The following is a 22,643-nucleotide window of genomic DNA, read 5'->3' on the forward strand; positions in this document are numbered from 1 at the left end:
TCCTTGTTCCTTTGCTTATTCTTATTCTTCTTCTTCTTTATCTTACTTTATGGGTTTTGTGAGGGTTCTGAATCACTAGGAAGAACGCCGATGGTGGTGGAGTCCTTGAGTTTCCGACCCATCAAAAAGCTAGGATTGCCCTGAGTTTAGAGTGAGAGAGAGGGCTCAGTGAGATTTATTGTGGGAGCTTGAAGGGTCGGCCATGAAGGTCCAATGGAGGCTCGGCCTGGGAAAGCTTCAGAGATTGGAGTGAGAGCTCGGGATTGGTGAGGGCTTGGTAAGGTTTTTTGGTGAGGAGGAGCTCGCCGCTAAGGTGGCGTCGATGATTAAGGGAAACGAGCTTTAAGGGTCAGCCATGGAGTTTCATTTGAGGCAGCTCAAATGAAACCCAACCACAATAGCAAACCCAGCCCCAATTCCAACTTCAAACCCACTTTGAATCCCAGCCACAGTGGGGAGAGAAGCCAAGATCAAAGTGGGATTTGTGTGCTATTCCTCCATTTTGTTCTTATAGAAGTTCTTTAAGCAATCAAAACCCTAACTTTTTGATTTTTGTTATGTTTGTTTTTTCCTAAAAATGTGTTTTTCTAACGGCTGGGGGTGAGGTGGGTAACGGATTGAAGTTCAGGTGGGCAAAGTGTAAAGTTTTAAACCACGGGTAGGCAAAGCGCAAACGGGCCTTACCTCAGGTGGGTTTACTGTAATTATCCCAAAAAATATTTTATTTTCATTTGTCTATATTTTAACTTGTAATTTTTTTAGATTTTTTTAAAATTAAAATTTAATAATTACCATTTGAGATTATAAATGTCACTATAAATTCATATTATGTCCCTATGTGTGTCTTATGACTTATCAATTTATTGACATAGAAATAGAATCACTTAATTACAATGATATGAGTAGAAGAATAGAAAAGGAAATGTTGAATTTTACAAATTTTTAAAAGGTTCAAGATACATTATTATGCTCTCTTTTTTTTATACTTTGACAATTTGGGGAAAGAGGATTTAAATCTTGAATATCTCCATTGAAAACACCCAGTTGAGTTATAAGGCTTTTAAAACTTTTATACTAATTTATTTTCTCAATTTTTAGGTTATCAAATTGTATGTTTAAACTTTATTTATTTAAATTAATATCTTGAGTTGAATGTTATTAGCTATTAATTGATATGTTTATTGATTTTAATTATATATATGAAATATATGCTTGCAAAAATTAAGATTATGGAGAAACTTGAGCATAGTAATGAGTCCTAATGAAATTGTAAATAGACCCTTATCGAGTTAAATTTTGCAAATCTTCTTGTGGATCTCTGTATAAGAAGATACTTTTTTTTTGTTTTTGTTTTTGTTGTACGGATAGGGATCAAATTCAAAGGGCATATCTACAAAATGGACTTTGTCAACCAATTAACTATAATTTTCCACTAATAATTTAGCAAAATATTGCATCAGGAGTTGGTCGAATATAGCATTACAGAAGATGTTGCATATTGCTTGTATTGTTATATTTTTCGTTATGATATTGTTCATCATGCAATAATACACTTGGCATTGAATTTATAAACCTAAGGATTAGAACTATCGAAAAACCTGAATAAGCCGACCCACTCAATGAACCAAGGTAAACCCGTTGGGATTTGGCCAAATTCAATGAAGATTGCCAATCAACTATGAGTTAAATGATTTGAAACTTGCCTTTCATGGGTTGAGTGTTGAGTTTCCCTTGTGGAAATTCAACACACCTAACCCATCTTACCCATTATTTGCTTACCTCTATTTTCAAGGATATATTCATCTAGACCAATCTCCACCCAAATTTGGTGAAGATCTTGTGATTTCCAAACGATTGAGACTCTATTTCTACTTAGTTGATAGCAGTTTTTTTCTCTCCCATTTGACATGGTTGGGTTGAGTGACAGGTTGAGCTTCAACTAGACTTGACTATACCTAAAGGTACCCCTACTAAGAATATTCTTTGAAAAATAAATTTGTATAGAATTGCTATGAATAAATCAAATATTGATATCTCATATTTTTGATAATTTTATTTGATTCTAGTCAACCAAGACGTGGGCATAATTACATTCTAGGGCATTTAAGTTCTAACACGTCATGTTCTCAAGAATCTAAATGCTAGATTATATATATTAAAGTATTAGTGACATTCAATTTAGAAGAAAACTTTCTCCATTCTAAAATACTTTTTATTTACGCTTTTTTTATTAGAAATTTATTTACTTAAAGTAAAAGCAAAACTTTTCTCAAAAAAAAAAAAAAAAAAAAAAAAAAAAAATGTAAAAGCAAGACTAAAATCCTAATTTTAAAAAATAACAAATTATTTGACACGATCCTAAAATGAAAAGTATAAGACTTTTTTTTTTTTTTTGAATTGTTAAAAAGAAAAAGAAAAGAGAGAGAGAGAAAGAGAGAGAAACAGGAAAAGCTTCTGGGTTTTCCAATCTACAGGTTTAAAAGGAAACAAGAAACATGGGTCCTATTTTATTGTTTGTTTCCAACTTTCCATTTTTTATGCTAGATTTCCTTATCCAATTGGACCAACTCAAGCACCATCACCGATTCAATATCCCATTCACATGCAATAAATATGCTAGGAACAAACGATAAATCTATGTTGCTCACTTTTTATATTCCTATTCTCTTCTCACCTGTCATCAGGAACCGTAGGGGGATTTCGCATAATTCAAATCTATGTTGCTCACTTTTTAATTTTTGTAAGTCCACTTCATTTGTTTATGATTTTTGTGGAATTAATTGCGCAGTATTGATATATTACCTTAAAATTGTTGTTTTTTTTAAAAAAAAAAAAGAAAAGATGGTCAAACAATTCCATTTCACATATTCACCTGTACCTTTTTATTTATTTATTGAATTTAAGTAGCCTCCAACGGAATCTAATTTTTTTTTTTTTTTTAAGAAAGGAATCTAATTGAATTTGAATGAAAAATGTACAACCCAAATTAACAAAACAAAAAATAATACCGTTCATTTATAATAATACTTTTCACTAGGAAATAGGTAATTGAAGTGCTTGGAATGTTTGCTCTTCGCGAATTCTAACACATGTTTTCAGTTTTTAAATAATATTACACGTATTTTTATATATTTTTTCATCCTACACGTATTTGTAAAAAAATTAAAAATGATTATTTAAACACACGTACCAAACAGACCCTAAAATCTATATGACTCACTTTTATAAGTCAATTTCCTTCATTTTTTTTTTTTTTTTTTGGAAATAAGTCAACTTCAATTGTTTAAAAAATTGTCGTATAAGATGCACATTATTAATAATTTAATATATGAAGTTTTACCTTGAGGCTGGCTTGAAAATATTCTTTTTTTGGGGAAAGGGGGAATTATTTCATTTCACAACGCCCGATAGCTATGTATCAACCAAAAATAAATAAATAAAAACATAGCCTGATAGCCACCTCATAATACCTAACTTTTTAAATTTTTGTTAAAGTTGTGAAACCTCCAAGAGAATCTATTTGACTTTGCATGTTCATGTACTTGGTAAATAGTAGAACTTTTTTCGAACAATAAAAGATCAATGAATTTGCAAACCATACTTTTCTAAGCTGCAAATAAAAGGGACATAGAAACCTATCCTTTTAATCTACCATATACCATACTCATGCAAACAACACCTAACTTTGTAAATACAAAGATAAAGTTCAACAACGTATTATATTCATCATCATGTTCTTATTATTAATTTATCATCATTTTTTTTTCCAAATACAAAGATAAATATGGTCATAATTAATTAATTATCCTACCCACTCTCTTCACCACTGTATTTTAATTAAAGAAAGGGTTGAGACCACTTTCTAGCATCATTGGGTTTAGAATGTCTCAAAAGAACTATCATACTTGAACGATTAATCATATTCAAAACTCAAAAGCATGTCCCTCCTCATTTCAAAGTTTTGAATTAAAGCCATGATGTTAGCATTCTGAATCTAAAACTGCCTGATTCAAAAGTAGCCAGAAGTTGCATAAAAGACACAATGATTTGTCGTAGTGACAAAAAGTAAGGGAACTTCGAGATAAGGGTGGTTTTATTTTTGTGGTGTGAAAAGAAGGTTAACAGTGAGGGGAAACATGTGTCCGAGACTGAGTATAAATCGGAGAGACTGATACGTACTCACCACAGAGATACGTACTCGTCAATGGCTGTGCTCATTCGTACGTACTTTGTAGCGTTGGTTGACGACACTGCCCATGCCACCCTCTCTCGACTCTCTCGCCCGATAACGTGGGCTTAGCTTGTTGCCACCTTACACGTGAGGTCTACATCCTCATTACACTTGTCCATGCACGAATGGAACATCAATGGCATATGTCGTTCTTTTACAACTACAACTTTTAGAGCATCCACAACAGTTGTGGCATAATTTATGTCATTTTGTCACATCAAATGTCTACTTTATTATTTTACCATATCATTTTACAATATCTCATTTATCAGATGTTTTATCATTCAATTCTATACATTAAAATAATATTTACTACACATTAAAATAATATTTACAACTCATCAAACACAATCAACAGCCACCACACTACTGCCAACAACCAACAGCCACCACCACACAACCACCACATTCTCCACAACCAAAAACACAACTCAAAGAACACCCAAACAAATCCAGCCAAATTCCACAACAAACAACCATAACCCCAACCCAAATAACCCATCAAATCCCAACCAAATCCTCCACGACCCAAACAAATCCCAGCCAAACCCCAACCCAAACAAATCCAGCCAAACCCCAGCCAAATCCTCTACAACCCATCAACTGCCTCAACCAATCACCGACCCAAAACCTTCATCACCACCACCCATTGATACTACAACCAAAGCAAAAGCCCCACCTTCAACCGAAAACCCAACAAAAAAAACTCACCTTCAACTGAAAACCCTTCCACCAAAAACTCACCTTCAACCGCCCCAAAACCCTTCCACCGAAAACTCACCTTCAACCGCCCCACCTTTAACTGAAAACCCACTAAAAAATAAAAATAAAAAAAAAACCCACCTTCAATCAAAAACCCTTCTCTGCTGACACCCAGTTACAGCTCAATCGAAACCCGCCTCCGCCGACACCCAGCCCAACTATCGAAACCCAGCTCAATCGAAACCCACCTCCGTCGACACCCAGCCCAACTGCCTCAACCAAATCCTCTACAACCCATCAACTGCCTCAACCAATCAATTGCCCCAACCAATCGGCGTTGGCATCGGCATGCAGTGAGGGTTGGGGTTCAAAGGAGAGGATTGGGGTGAGAAAGTGAGACTGATGGAGAGATGAGAGAGAAAGAGGAATAAAAAAATAATAAAAGCATTTGTCACATCTGTCCATACAGTGGCAAACATGTGAAGATACTGTAGCATATTACAAAAATTATAGCATTTGGAACATCTGATAAAGAGGGTTTTTTTTATGTTTGGTGTGGCAAATGTGCCAAATATTTGGCATTTGGCACATTTACCACATCTGATGCAGGTGCTCTTATGCCACAATTCTGACTTGACAAATAATCCATCGCTCTTTTCTTTTTTTCTATAACTCATGACAATCGACCATATCAAAGTTATAATAAAAGTTATGTCCACATATTCTCTTATTGCCTATTCTTAGAGAAGATCCATGCACACAACTTTGTACCACATTTTTTGAGATATGTTTTACTCTTTTTTGCTATTTTTGTAAACATATTCGTTATGTGATGGGAAACAAAACATATTAGTTATATTGCATTATTTAGAACTCGAGTCTCTAAAACTCGTGTTTCGCTAAAAAGTATATGTGTGTGTGTGTGTGTGTGTGTGTATCATATCATGTTTTTCTCCATAGAACTCAATTCTCATAATTCAAAATGAGGCCACATAACTAATATGTTTCATTTTTTATGCCACATAAGTAATATGTTTGCAAAAATAGCATAATAGGCACACAAGAAAACCCACAATCATTACATATGCTACTATGAGTAATGGGAAAAAAAAATGGTAGGTCTATTTGAAAGTAATAGTTTACTAATCACACGTCATCAAGTTGTGACAATAGTGTGATCTTAACATAACTATTATGCTTCCAAAGAACGGAAAAATATATTATACATCTGATTCATATTATACCTCCTCTCAATGTACAGCTTCCAATCTTGCGATCTTGCCAAAAGACAAATTGGTTCTACAACACATACACAAAATTTTCACACTTCTTTATAACTCGTTAAGAGTGGCAAATTTGGTTGAACTAAAGTCGATTTCACATAGATAAATCACTTACACAAGTTATCTTCAACATCAATTAGAACTTACCACATCAATAAATTATAAACAAGAAATTAAAAAAAAATATCATGCAAAATTATGTACATAGTATACATAAACTTTTATATCACAAATTATATCTGCTTTACGTTAAAACTAAGTGAGTTGGATCAATCCGGTAGAAAATGTTTGGATCACAACTTGCTCACGTGGCAAGTCATGAGTGGTGGAGTAAAAGTGGTGCAACTCCAGGACTTGTCACATGAGCAAGTTATGGCAAAAATTGTGACAAAATTTTTGGTCCTAACATTACTCCCAATCCGACTTATAATTTTCCACCCTCTTCTAAAAAAAATATAATTTTCCACCCATCAATAGCCCAATTATATATGCTATTCTTCATAGGTATATTACATAAGTAATTTAATTGACCTTGCATATTCAAAATTTCAAACATTAAGGTGGCATTTGGGTACTGATGAAACCAAACGTGTTTGTGTCTACGTCTCCTTTTTTTTTTTTTTTTTTTTTGTGCGTTGAGAAGTGCGTTTCTATTGGAAAGTGGCCTGTCAATGGGTCACTGTTCATGAGACCCACAAATCTCTTTATTCAGCAACTTTTTCATTAACAATAAGTCTCACAGCACTATTTACACATCTAAAAATTATTTTGCTACAGTATTTTCAACAGTATCCAAACGAACCCTGAGACTAATTGGTAGACTTGTTTAAACACATGTTTTCAGTTTTTAAATAACATTATATGCATTTTCACACACTTTTTCACTCACACGTATTTCCACACATGTTTTCAAACACATGTACCAAACACCCCCTAAATTTCGCCTCACACATTCACAAATGTTTATAGGCTAGGGGGCTACTTCACAGTTCCGACTGATCCCCTCGTGTAAATACAAAATGATCTCCCCAGACCATGTCGACCAAAGGACCAGAGTGATCAAAATTAAGAAATCAAATGCTTGAAAAACCAAAACTGCATATCAAACTTTAAAAAGTTTTGCAATAATATATTAATATTAGAACTAGCTAAAACACAATATGACCTAATGGAATAAATAAATAAATAAATTTACGCAAACATATACGTGGCATACATCATTCAGGGCCCAAAATTTCATATTGCCAGGGGTTGAACTCTGTTGATGTAACATATATATGGCATAGATCATTCAGGGCTCGATATTTCATATTGCCAGGGATTGAACTCTTTTGATGAAACATCAGTCTCTTTGACGCCATCTGAGCTATCAATAGCAGCCCGGTGTTCAGTATATTTGCCATTGTAGCAGTATATTTCCAAGTCACCCCAAGGTGTAGGAGTAACTTCACTGGTAGGGTCAAACCATTTCGGAGTGAACTGATGGCCCTTGGACTCTCGGCTTCTCTTTTCAGCTCTCTGCCTCTCCTCCAGTCTGCAAAAGATTAACCAGACATATTAAGGCTTCTTTTTCTATCCCAAATTGAATAGAACTCAATTCACCAATCAAAATTTTCAACCAAGAAGCAACGAATCCCCCTTATCTACCCATAATCTAAATGAAAATGCTACACTTAGAGACCTGATTATTTCAATGAACAGGAAAAAAAAAATAATAATAATAATAATAAACATTTTATCCACAAGAAATTCGTGTTTCTAGTGGTACAATGGGTACAGTTGTGTTTCTAAGTTTAATATCTCGTATTCATTATGTTTGTAAAGAGAAATGCTAGCAACAGTGCCCAACTGCCATGGCCCTACACATTAGCATGGTACCACCCTGATTTGGGCTAACTATCATGGAGTTCACAATTATCATGAGTAGTCTTATGATATTTTATCCATTTGTTTCATGTGCACGTGTGTAAGTATATGTGTGTGAGCGCATGCATGTTAGAGAGAAAGACCTGCTCTTCTCAAAACCAGCTTGGGATAGGTCACCGCTCTCGAGTGCCGATCTATCAGGACGCAAACGAGAATCTGATTCCAATAACTTATTGGGAGCAGTGTCAAAGCTGTTTAGCTTGTGTGCAAAATGTGTATACTGGAATCTGTCATTTTCCGGTGCTTTAGCAACTCTCCAAGCCTGCAAAACAGAATAATAGAATACTTCTGATGAGATTTATTCACAGAATAATTTGCATGCTAGTTCAACCCGAAGAGCCTAAAAATTACAACTGCCAAGGATTTAGGGAGAGCTATAGATCAAAAATCATCTCATAGGTATTTAGCAGCATCATAAACATCATCACCTCACCACCAAGGCAGTGATTTTATATTGCATGTTACATGGTAAGGAATTTCTTGACCAATAATTAAAATTATAGGGGGAAGTGGGGAACTTTCAAATCCTTGATAGGATATAATCCCCATCATGCAATATAAGTTTATTACATGATTTTACTACATGATCATCTTAATAATTTTTTTATTTATTATTATACAAATATGATTGTCTTAATAATTGTTTCCAAAACTATATGTGATGAAAACAAAGACAGCCTCCAGGTCCTCCAATAGACTCTGTAAATCTTTTCTTACTTTTTTTTATTTTTTATTTTTTTACTTGTAAATAAATTCATTATTAAAAGAAGGCAATCCCAATACACAGGCTGTGTACAGAAGAAAGCACAAAAAAAGAAATGAATAGATTGTAAATCTAAATAAGCAAAAATAGCTATTTCTTGCTGAGTTATTCTTAAACATGATGTTCTCTAAAAGCATATAACGGTGATTCTCATTTTTAAATAAGGTACAAAGATATCCAGTGCGAGGCAATTTGATACCCTTTTGGAGAATCATTTGTCTTTCCTCATAAATGAGAATGAACCAGATCAACTGCCAACAGAATTAAGCTTATCACCCAGCTAGGACCTATATGGTTTAGCAGTATCACAATTAACAAATTCTCAAATTCAGAACAGAATTTGACCTTTTAGCAGCATGTAATTGTAAATCAAAGTCTTAGCATATATACAACTTCAACCACTCTATAAGAAATAAGATGGTCATAACATCTCAGCCACCAACAATTTTGAACATGATGAGGCCACAGCACAACAGAATGGCCAAGGTATCACCATATATTAATTAATTAATTTTTGTATCCCCACGTGTCATGTATTAATTTTTCAAGAATTGCCATGTTACCATATCCCATGCCGTGTCATGTCCGTGTCAATTCTGTGTTCATGTTTCTTAGAATCTATGTAGTGAATGGTGCAGAGTGCATACAACGAACAAAATTTACAGGTGTGTCCATGTCACCCGTCAAAGAGTACAAACAGCCAAGAATAGTTGAAAAGCTACCTCTTTCAGTTCAGTGCCAGGAAGTGGTTCCCCTTCTGAGTCACAGGGTTGATAACTCATTGATTCATTCCATTTGCCAGTCATCAATATCTTGGGTTCCTCAGCAGCATCATATACATACCCATCCACTTCGTAGCGACCAGCTCTGTAGACACAATTCCCTATATGTCAGCATAGGTGTAAAATCCTAAAAGGCAATACATAGATTGATGAAATACAGCTAAATATTCTTAATAAAAATTTTTAAAATAAATATAATCAAGCTTCCATAACGGTCAATCCATTCTAAATGTTTGATTCAATGAGACTATAAGCATATACACATGCAATAAGTATTGCAAGCAAGTCCAAATAATTGTTAAGAGAATGCTGCAGCCCGCAATAGAATGAATCAACAAGTATACGATCTGGATTCTGGACTACAGAACCAGGAAATAATTCCTGTCTCTTTAATGGAAAAATGTTCATATAGGGCCAGTAGGTATCTTAGACAACCATATTAAGGTGGCATACTAGATCTGCAACCTTGCCTGTATGTCCAAAATGTCTGACAGAGGATACTATCTTTCAGAATTAACAAATATTTGGACCATATTTCTGCCAGAAGGAGAAATTAACACCACTTCAAAGGAAATAGACTATACCCAAACCAGCCACATGGTTGAAAATAAAGCACAACTTTGTCTCCAGTGGTCAAATTTGTCAAGACCATCTCCCCTGGTGAGTCAACCCAAGTTCGTCCAAAGATTAAGTTGTTTACTTTTGTTGGAGGGGGCACCAAATCAAGGACTACACCATCTCTTTTGAGGGTTACTCGAGACCTGCATACAAACATGTAAATGTCAGCAACCTCTTGTAAAATAACACTTGCCACTAAGATGTATAGCAGACAAAATCAACACTATGCAAAGCTTATGATGTAGAACAACAAAAACTCTGATACCATATTTGACAGAAATATATAATAAACTTTGGAATCAACACCTAGGGTTGGCTAGAGTCAACACTAAGCCATTGGAAAAAATTCTAACTAAAATTTTGTTCATAAAGCAAAACTTGTCTCCATTGGAGTACAATAGCACATTTATATAGACTACTAAGATTAAACCTTAATCCTAATTGACTTCGGTCAAAACTCAATTCTTAAATTATGAAAATAACTTTGACTCTAGGAAATTGAATGATATACTAATAACCTTACTAGCTAATAAGACCTAAAAATAATCCAATGTACAGACAGTAAAAAAAACTGTAATTTACGATTTTGATGTACTCCTTTCCATGTACACTTCCGGTGTACTTGGGTCTTTTAATTAATGATATTTCGTTATTTATCCACAAAAAAAAAAATGAGGTAGCTACATTAAAGAGCAAAGTCAGCCATTAATTGCAATTTTCCACTCCAAACCACCGATCTAAAAACAAATCCTCTCCAAACCATAAGATCAGTTGCAATATCCCTTAAACTATAAAATCGAGCAATCAACCCCCATTGATTGGCAATAGAAAATTGGCCCCCACCATTACGATTTTCTGTTAAATTCAAAAAAAATTTAACGGAAAATTCAATTTTCTTGAAATGCATTCCCAATTCACAAATATTATTTCAATGTAGATTTTGCCTCCAACTCAAAAGGGTTAAAATGGGTCCAAAAAGTAAAGTAAATCCCACACCCCAACCACCCCCCCAAAAAAAAAAAAAAAAAAAAACTTAGACAAGCATCTCTCTCTCTCTCTCTCTCCACATATTTAAATTTTGGATATTAAGATCAATAGAGATGCTAGCGTTTTTTTGGCAGTTGGCGGATTGATACTCATAGATGGTGGGGAAGGAGCTAGTGTAGGGCAAGAATGGGGTTTTCTATTCTCCAATGAGTATCTGAAGCCTCCTACTGCAAAGCTCTAAATGAATGGATTTTTTATATGTATAAATTTTTGGGTCTCAATTTTGGATGCCCAGAATAAGGCTCTTGTTTTTATTTGTTTGATTTTGCTTTATTTTATTGTTTTCTGGTATAAACATCTAAATGTTTGTTTAGAAACACACCAAATTTGTTTGTTAATAATTTGACATGTGATGGTATATTGAGATTCTGAGTGAGATTATATTTATTTATTTGTACAAGACAATACAAGGACTCAAGTAAAAAAGTAAGTTTAATGGAAGAAATTGCATTTTTCTTTCTGATCCAACCTGTGGGGTGGTTGGCCAATGTTTAAGCAAGCCCAATTTTTTCTTTTCTTTTTTATTCAATTTTTGTAATTGTTTATGAATGGTTTGATGGGCATTTCCATCATGGACAGATGCATGAATTTTGAAAATAATTACACTTAAAGTTAAAATTTTGAAAATCAACCAAAATTACTAATGACGGCGGATTATATGTAAATCGACAATAAATCAGGGGGTTTATTGCTCAATTTGTAGTTTAGGGGAACATTGCAACTGACCCCGTATTTTTTTTTTTTTTTTTTTTTTGGGGGGGGGAGGGGGTGGGGGGAGGTGCAATTGACCCTTATGTATATTATTGAGTTAGGAAAAAAAATTATAAGATATTATATATATATATATATATATTAAAAAATAGCAATATATATAAACAGAGCAAAAGATTTTTACCTTCCAATAGGATAGACATCAACTGAGTTCCCTAAAAATTTGGTTTTCACCTTTGAAGTTATGTCATAAATGAAATGTTCATTCTCAGCATGTCCAGCACTTATTGGAGGGTGATGACTAACCTGAAAGGAAAAATAATTCATAAGGGATATTAAAAGTAGGTAGCATCAACAATGCAGCACCAACTGAATGATAATTGTGAAAGCTTCAGTTAATACCCACTAATCTAGAAATGATGTAAAAAGAGTTTGAAAATGAATTGCTTCTACTTCCATCAAAAGCATCATGACAAATTTTTTATAAATATCACGACAATAAATAAATAAACAAATAGACACCTTAAAACTTACCTGTTCTGATATGAATGTAATGCTACCATGATTAACCATTTCATAAGTCTCACCAAGAATTGGATTAAATGGTTTCCAGGTTCTTTGGAGCGCATAGTAGACAGATATAAACCATGTTGCTGCAACCAGCAAGCATAAGTCTCAGATCACACATACACACACAGAAACAGAGACACAAGCACAAACACAGACAGACAAGAGTAAGACACGCATGAAAGAATACTTACTAGCATACATCAATCGCATGTAGGGATCTTCACATTCATCTGCCAGATCTAACAGGTAGGAGTATTCCATCAGCTGTTACAAACGGCATAAAATTTATGAGTTTCCTCAACAGCCCAAAATAAAGTAAGAGCTTCCCTACAATGCAGTTAGAATACAATAAACACAAACCTCGGCCATTTTCTGCAGCATTGACATTGGTTCAAAAATAAGTACTGGAAGTGTCACCATTGATGTGACATCGGAGCCTACATACTTTTGCATTATTTTCCAATAACTATCCCGATCCTAAAAAAAGCCAAGAACAAACTTGAGAACTGAGAATGCATGTATGCATAAATAATATAGAAGAAGACAATTTTAAAATAAAAAATCAAATTTTAATTTTTTGTTACATAAGAAAAAGCACCTTTCTCTTATTTAAATTTTAGCTGAGCAACTGTGCAACTACCAACAAAATCTAAGCTTTTATAATTACATATTTACATTCTTAAGCATTGCAAAATCCTGCCGTATGATCTCATTTGTGTATTGAAACACATTGTATGATAATTATCACAAGTCATACAATACTTTTTGGCATAGCAAAATAGGCCTCAAATGCACCAAGATTGAGTTTTCACCATTCCTTAAGATGTGGATGTTAAAGGCTAGGAAGCACGAACACGGGTACAAGTATGATACGGAAACAGGTACAAGTACGATACAGAAACACGAGCAATTCTGAAAAATTATAATATGACACAACAGATAGGACACAGGTACGACACCGCAAATGAAGTGCCCCGTGCTTCCTAGGTTAAAGGTTACTGCTTAGGTAATTACTGCATAAACTCAGCATGATATTCCAGAACTGCAATCCAAGTACATGTTTTTATAACCAACTCACTTGGGTACCGCAAAACGAGATAAACATAATTGACAAAGTAGTGTACCTCCTGTTTCCATCTTCCTTTTCTTGCTTCATCTTCAGCATCTTCAGTTCCTCCTTCGGGATTAACAACTTCAAGTCCTTCGTAACCAATTAAACTGGATATTTACAAGTATCACAAATTGTCTTAGATTAGATTCTTCAAAACAAGGAACTATATTATGGGTGCATTTGTAAAATGAGCGTTTTGTTAAAAAAAAAAAAAAAAATTCTATTCAGAAATTGTGGTTGCAAAACAAAGTTCTGGGTTTTAAAAACGGTTTTTTAGTCTCCCAAATGCCTAACCAAACGGACCATATATTCAATATACATAACAAACCCTTAACATTGGCACCTCAATCAGCACAAACTTCTAAAAAGCCCGAATTCAATGAATATTGAATTAAATATAAAAGGATTAAAGGACTAGCGCAAATAATTCAAGGCTGATTACTGAGCTCAATATCAAACTATATATTTATTATATTTTAGCATCATTAAGATCCAGAAACAAAGAACAATTAACAGTACAAATCATCGTGTACAAGAAATCAAAAAAATTGAACAAAATTTAAGATCACGTTAAAAAAGCGAAGGTTATATAGTATACCCGTTGACTGATTTGCTCATAGCGCTACCAAAATTCGATATACTCGCAGCGATGGAGGAGAAAAACCCACCGCCTTTCTTCGGATCCGTGGAATCCATTTCTCAAAACCCTAGCGAAATTCTCAGCAGAAAGAGAAAATAGAAAGAGAGACTTTGATCTTTGAAAAAAAGGATTTAGAATTTTGGATTAGCTTTATAATGCGAAAAGCGAGGAAGAGCACCTTTTAACGAATCTCGTTGGCGGTTCGTTTGTTTGAAAGTCAAAAAAAATTTGAAGGAGGAACTTTCTCTGGCCCATGCGGATGGAATGAAAAAAAGGAGAAGATAAAAGATTCTAAGGCACACGCGTTTTATTGAGGAGCGTGAGACTTTTCGTGCGCATTGGGCAACTGATTAATAGCTAGTACTTTTTTGCTGAGATTATCTATATTTTGTGGATTCATATTACTTAGCTTTTAGCTTAATTTGTCTAGAAAATTAATTATTTTTTAAAAGTAGTATTTTTTTATAAAATTATCTTATTTTTTTATATTTGATGGTAACTTAAATGAGTTAGAAAATAATTTTTTAATTTTTATTATTTAACTTAATGTGAGATAGAGTTGTTTATTAAAAAGATTTAGTAAAAAATAATTTATAAAAATAAGCCATATTTTTTAGTTGACCAAAAATAATTTTCTTTTGACTTATTTTTTTCTAATACTACTAAACATTGAAAACATGAAAAAATATATTTACATAAAGTTTTCCATTAAAACAAACGGAGCGCTAGTGTAACTTTAATTAATATTACACCCTCGATTTCTTTTTTAATTGGATGTGAATTTTGATAAATCCGCTATTATATTACATTATCTTCATATATTCTTTATGCTTGTAAGATTTAAATGCGATCAAAGATGAATAGTAATATTATTAATCAATTATTTAAATTCAAATTTTTGTAATTTAAAATAATGCATAAAAGATGAATTTATGAATCAAATAGTAAATAATAAGTTATTAGATAGTATAATATTACTTAGAGATACACTAAATAAAAAAAAGTATCTTCCAAGCCGATCTCATGAAACTCATATCTCACTAACATGCAAGTCTCGCGTGTCCCGACATACAAGATTTTTCCCAATTCCCACAAAGTATACCTTTTAACTCATCTTATTGCACACTCCTGGTTTAGCTGTTGTTTGAATGACCAATAAGAAACTAAGAAGAATCCAAAAAGGCGGCCTGGCCAGCCCAAAATGCTCTCACCCTCACATGCTTGCCAACTTGCAAATGTATTTGGCTGCTTTGCTTTGCGTTAGCCGGCGAGAGATTTGAATCATTTGAGATTTCTCTTGCCTACAGGCAGCGTTGCGTAGCATTGACAACTCAAAAGGTAGCTGCGTTAACGTGATACAGTACGTGGGTGGGGTTAATGTAATGTTAATTATCACATGGGGCCACGTACATGGATGGATCACAATTCACAATAGCAATAATAATATTCTTATTCATATTCCATCTTTGTATTAAAATTGAATAATAGACTTACTATATAACGATGGCACTATGATTCGGTATAAATTAAGTATACTACAAACACTTTCTCCAAAAAAAAAAAAAAAAAGTATACTACAAACATATGATCTCATGCTTCATGATTTTGTACAAAGCCATCCAATACATCAATCTCATTCACAATATTGCTCAAAAAAAAAAAAATTTCTCATTCACAGTACTACCAGGGCCGGCCCAAGGCCCATTACAAAATGCACTCCCCATCTTATACAAACGTATTAGTGTATTGGGATTGCAAAAGAAATTTTGTCTACTTTAACATAAAAACGAATAACTTGGGGTTTTTTTTTTTTTAATATAACTACTTAAAAAAAAACACATTATATTATTTATTTTACATTACATTTCAAAAATATTATTTTATTATCAAGTTTTTTATTATTTTATCTCTCTCAGAATAAAAATATTAAAAAATAAATTTGTATATAAAGTTATAAATATTAATAGTGTATATTTGCAAGGTTACTATAACTAGAATCTTATTTTGACCAACTATGCATGAGTTGATGTGAGTATTTTTTGGCGTTAGTTGGGCAAATTGTGGGATTTATGCTTATTAATTTTTGATGGACTTGTGTGAATCCTCTTACCCTTCATTATTAAAAGACCCAAATTTTATGACAATAATTGGTTTTTTTTAATTAGTTGTACACTATTTTTTCCACATATACCAAAGTTTCCAAAATATTAGACCAACAAAAACTCAACCAAATTTAAATCCTAATTGAGACTTTAATTTTTGTAAATTAAAGTAAAGGGTCCATAGCTGAAAATTCTTGAAGAAGCAAGTGCTGATAAGGAAGCCTTCAAATCCATTTATTAGGTTGCACCATCTAGATCCAATATACTAATAGCTGTTAAGAGATTGGTATAAGAGATTGGTACAATTTTCTTTATGTAGTTCAACAAATAGGACATGGCACAATGAAATCCCAGCCATGCTCAATGACATGTTGTAATTCCTTTTACATTACTTTAAATCAATACAATTTCTATCTTTTACCTCAAAAAAAAAAAAAAAAAAAAAAAATTGTCCAAGGGCAAATCACAAAGCTCAAAAAAGTACCACGCTAAAATGCAAGCAAGGGTCTCCATGTATTCATAAGTTCTGAACCTCTTTAATGTTATTGCTGGAGCACTGAAACTTCTTCTAGCCCACCGCAAATCACAAAGCACCTTCAACGCTTATTCTTAAGATTATAGGAAATCACTTTCCTAGGTATTGCTAGCAAAAGATTTTCCTCCTTTTTTTTCTCCTTCAACTAAGCACAATAGACGGTACACATAATTTTAAGTGCGACCACCTTCCATCTTTGGGAATTTAAGTGTCACAAAATTAAGATCGCCATTGTATTTCACAAACCAATCTAATTTGTCTCTTTGCATTTCATTCTTATGGATAGTAAATTGCAAACAAGATAAAATTATATATCAAAAAGACTTCTAGCATCATCGAAGCCGACCATTTTTCTGGGTAGGTCGAACTATTGGAAGCAAATGGAAAAGGAACACCGAGTGGGGATCAAAGAAACTAGCGGACTGATCACTAAATAGATACAAATAGGTGCAAATTCCGACATTACCACAGCCCACTTTGTTCTCTCGCTCCTTGCTCACGGAGCGACATACCTGGAAAAAAATCAAGAAGAAAAAGCCCATTCTTCAAGAAGAAGGAATGCACGTTGTAATGAGATGTAAACAACCACTTGACTCTCCAAAATACTCTAAATTCATCTTTGGTTTTGGCATTATATTTAGACATTCTTTATCTAAATCAAAGTACAAAATCACAACCTTATTGCTATCATATCAAAAAATTGCACCATTCCAATAAACCCCTTTATTGTTGAATCCTACATCATATGGCACGATAAGATCTTCATTGATAGACTTCCAAGATCTGGTTTCTAATGAATATATCTCAATCTTGATTAGCCGGTATAATTCTAATGAAGAAATTTGACGAAAAACGATAAGCTTATAATGAATAGACTTTTAAGGATCAAAAGTAATATTCACAGCTCTCAAATTTGCTACTGATGGCTTATCAAACGCATAGATTCTTGTGGAATGCCCCAACATAAGATGACAAATGAAACAAGAAGTGCTTATAGAATCATCAAGATTATGTGCTAGTACTACATCAAGATTATGGGACACTGAATAACACAAGAAGTCCTTGCAAGAATATAAGATTACAATAGCTGGGTCGTTGAGAAATTGGCTTGTGAAGACCTTGGGAGGATGATAAACCTCAAGAGGTACCAAAGAAAGTGATGGGGAGTTCAGGGTTTTTAACAATAACCCATTAGGCCTAGGTTTTTTACAAGCATGATTGACTATAAATTGTGGATCAGATATAATAGAATTTCATTGCTTGCATACCGATTTGAATTTGACAAGAGGCTTCACAGAAAGATGCATAAAAATCTATATTAAGAGATCTTCATAGTCACAGCTAACAGCAGCCGATGTCTGCATCCTAGTTGAACAGGAATTTAGGGTTTTGCGGGGTCTTTTTATTGGTACCATTCTCACAATATTCGGAAACTTTGTTGGGTTTTATTGTTTCGTGATCTTTGTGTAGCATTGTAACTCTTCTTTCCCTTCTCTTCAATGTTAGCTTTATATGACATATCAAAAAAACCCTAATGCAATTTCTTTGTGAATTACCAATCCCGAAAGAGTGATTTTGCTTATTGTAGGAAATATTTCTTGTATAAGACTATAAGGATTGTCCTATTCCTATAAGGAAAAGGATCTCTCCATCTTGTAGAGAGATGATCATGATTATGCTTATGCAAAAGGATTCTCTCCTCTTCAATGTTAGCGTTATATGATTTATCATGATTAGGATTATCTTGGGTTTTTTTTTTTTTTTTTTTGGGGAGAATTAGTTTCTTGAGTACTCAGATTTCAAGGAATGCAAGATTTTGGATTAAATAACTTCCCAAAAACTGCTGAATTTTTTTCCCCTTCTAAACTTAAACTTAATAAGAGAAGTGGTAAAGTAAATTTTTGTGCATTTGATTGGCAACTTCAATGGGGCTATCTTCTCTAAGAGCTCTATGGCAGGTATTGGGGTTGTTATTCGGGACTCTAATGGCTTAATCATTGCTGCTATGAGTCAAAAGCTTTCCCTTCCCAATTCTGTTGTATTTTTAAAGCTCTTGCAGCTAGTACAGCAGTTCAGTTTGCCAAGGATCTTGGTTTGCATAGGCTCGAATTTGAAGTTGATTCTCCTTTGGTCATCTCGACTTTGAGAGATAGCAGATCTTCCCTCACTCCTTGCTTTGCATGGAAACATTATTGAAGAGACAAAACTCTTAGCATGTTCTTTACAATGGTTTAATTTTAAGCATGTTAAAAGGGTGGGTAATTGTTTAGCGCATGCCCCCGCAAGAAGGGTAGTTTATTTGTAGGTCTAGATGTTTGGGTAGAAGAGCTACCATCCGATTTGGAAGTTGTATTCCATTTTTTTTTTAAGGAAAAGACAAGAACTTTTATTAAGAGAAGCCGGCTATATTAGCTTGGATTACAAGAAGGAATTGTGGTTGAACATTCTATAATGTTCAACCACAATTCCTTCTTGTAATACGTGGATTGTTGAAGGGTTTTAAAGTTTTGTATTTTTAAGAAATTGTACTACTGCCTTTCAAGATTAATGAGAGTAAATAAGTATTGTTTGAGTTTTCAATTTTTTACTTGCATGCACCTGAGAGACAAAATTAAACATACAGCAACAAAAGATGATACTCTATTGGGAATGAAAATAGACAATGGATTATAGACTTTTCTCTTCAAATAGGTTGGTCAAGTCCTTCTCAAAAAAAAGAAAAAGAAAAAAAAAAGTTGGTCAAGTAGTATAATTGTGGATTTTTTTTTTTAATTTATTTATATTAGTGGAATTCTGGGCCATTAGATTTGGTTTAAATTTAGCCTAATACAGGGGATTTAAAAAATAAATGTTAGAACCACTGCACACTCTTGGTGCGATAGTTACTTTACAAGTATAAGTGCTTGTAGGTTGTGGGAGGAGTGAGGGCCGTAATTTAAGTTTATAAGAGGAAGTTTCACATATATATACACTTAGATTTTGTATATATATATTAAAAAATAAAAAATAAATGTTAGAAATTGATTAATTACTTCTTTCAACTTGGCTAATTACTAACAAAAAAAATTTATTGAAAAAAAAAAAAAACAACTCTACTAACAAGCATCCTCCACCTCGGAACTCTGATATCAAATATTATGTATGAGCAAGAACGAGCCAGAAAAACCATAGCAGGTTACCAACTTACCATTAAACACATCTGTCAGGAGGCAAATGGATGTACAAATATTTGGCAAAAATGGGTTACCAAAAATTGTAAAGGGAAATGTTCTATGATATACTTTTCTCAAATTTTTGTTACAATGTTATTACACTGGAGCACAATTGGAATCCCTATGTTAAAGAGTTACTTAAATATTTTTTGCTTATTTTGTAATGATTTAGTTACTATATCATACTATTTTAAGGGGATATTGACATGTCATATCGATAAAAATCCAAACAAAAATATGCATGAGAGGTTTGTGATTTAATAAATTTCATGCTTGCAATACCAAAACTAGCAATTTAAATTCCGAGGAAAAAAAAATCAACTTCAATTTACATATATATATATATATATATATATATATATATATTCTTTATGGTAAATTACACCGACTTCACTTGAAATTCTTCAAAAAAAAAAAGACTTCAATTGAGATTTAAACACACCCCTCAACATTTGTATAAATGACACTCTCTTGCTTAAGGTGTCTATAAATGCAACATATAAGTTCTTGCCCTCTCACGTTGTTACTTCACTAACAAAATATTCAATATTTAGAAAAAAGATTGCTACTCATTCATAAAAACCTTCAAAGGGGAGTGATATAAAAGCAATCCTAGAGTATGTTTTTCGAGACTTTTGGGGAGTCATGTTTTGTACATGAGCATTGGAGATTTCCCAAATCTCTAGGAGCATCAGTTGAAGATCCAATTTAAGTTCTAAAGATCTAGGCCAGTTTGGTACATGTGTTTGAACACATATTTTCAGTTTTTAAATAATATTACACGTATTTTCACACACTTTTTCATCTACACATATTTCCAAAAAATACAAATAACGTTACTAGTATAACATTACCAAACGGGCCCCTAGTGATTGAAGTGAAGTTTCTACAATCTAGTTTCATCAAAGTTGTTGGTACAAATCTTCAAGTGGGTACTATGAGCAAGAGGTTGCAAAAAAGTCCAAAATAGAAGAGTCCATAGGTTTTGATCTGCATGGGGTTAAGTTAGTAATTATTACATGAGATATCAGTAGATTTGGGATTAAATCTATTGTATAAATTTCAATTTGATTCTAGTGAATTTTGTTTACCTTAGGGTTGTAAGGTTAAACCCTCCCCATCATTTTTTGTTGTTGCACAAGTTATTCTATTGGTTTTTCATGGGTCATCATCTTGTTGTCTCATGGGTGATTTAACCATTGTGGCATGTTGTTTGATTTAACCAATTGAGAACCAAAAAATTAATAAGTGGACTCATTAACTATTTGGTTTAAAATTGTTAATTTTTGACACAACTTGAGCCTAAAACCCTAACAATATATGTCATAAAGAAAGTCATGCATGGATTTATCTATAAAATTTATAACTTAAGGGGGAGTGTCATTTTTACAAAAGTTTGAGAGATCAACTCAATAAATTTGAATAAATTTGAAAAGAAGTTGGTGTAATTTACCCTAATATTTATCAGGCTAGAACTAGCAGTAGGTACTATTATTCTTAAAGGTGCAATCAAATAATGGATTTTAAGTTTTAACCACTCAGGGTGTAATTCACGACTCACTTCTTGAGTTAGGGAAAATAATCTTTGTCTAATTAATCAATCGAATCTATTTGACGATGCATTAGTAGTGAAAAAAAAAATCCATATCAATCAATTATAGATACGCAGCAACAATTTCCTTCTTCAGGCAGTTTTCAGGCCCATTGATCTTTGAGGTATATTGATCTTTGATCACCTTACTAAAAGAATCAAAGGCTTTATATATGGATACCATTCTTGATGGGGTCATTGTGCGAGTTATCTTGGTGACAAATGAAACCAAACCATATTCATTGATTCGGCATCGTGCAAGTTGATTTGGAGACTAATGAGACCGTATTCATTGTAGGCATTGTGTGAGTTGATTTGGTGACTAATGAGAAGGCACGAATGCTATTAATATTGATTAATATACTTATTCACTTTGGACTTATGGTAATTAAAGAGAAAAATCCTTTGAGAGAGAGGTTTAGTTTACCGTGATGTTATATTACGTCATAATATTACATTATTGTAATCTTACATTAATGTAAGCTTAATACAATAATAGAATTTCTATCTCCAAGTGTGATGATATTTTTTTTTTTTTTTTTTTTTTTGAAAATGAAGGTGATGAGATTAAGATAATGTGATATTTTTTGTAATTTTAAATTATGGTAATAGAAAAAATAAAATAAACCAGAAACCTTAATGCCACATCATCATAATGTGCATCATTAAAAGCACATTATAGTGAACCAAACGCCTCCTAAAGGTAACTTTCAAGCCATTAGAAAACTTGAACTCAATGACTTGGGATTATTAGGAAAAAAGAAGAAGAATAAGGCTTCATATACAATTATTTTCACATTAATTGAATTGGGGGGTTTT

At 33.1% G+C, this 22,643-nt stretch overlaps 1 protein-coding gene across 1 annotated transcript; it reads right to left on the reverse strand.

Annotated features, from left to right (window-relative positions):
* Positions 1–7,294: 7,294 nt before the first annotated feature.
* LOC126691591 (oxysterol-binding protein-related protein 3A-like) lies at positions 7,295–14,698 on the reverse strand. The gene is made up of 11 exons (XM_050386623.1): positions 14,563–14,698; positions 14,343–14,451; positions 13,758–13,851; positions 12,994–13,110; positions 12,825–12,897; positions 12,598–12,716; positions 12,248–12,369; positions 10,272–10,448; positions 9,628–9,772; positions 8,226–8,404; positions 7,295–7,750 (listed from the first exon to the last, which is right to left on the reverse strand). The coding sequence occupies exons 2-11, from the start codon at positions 14,438–14,440 to the stop codon at positions 7,504–7,506; spliced, it is 1,371 nt and encodes a 456-aa protein (XP_050242580.1). The 5' UTR covers positions 14,441–14,451; positions 14,563–14,698; the 3' UTR covers positions 7,295–7,503.
* Between the last annotated feature and the right edge of the window lie 7,945 nt (positions 14,699–22,643).

The sequence above is a fragment of the Quercus robur genome, chromosome 7 (genome assembly GCF_932294415.1).
Source record: "Quercus robur chromosome 7, dhQueRobu3.1, whole genome shotgun sequence".
In the NCBI taxonomy this organism is placed as follows: Eukaryota; Viridiplantae; Streptophyta; class Magnoliopsida; order Fagales; family Fagaceae; genus Quercus; species Quercus robur.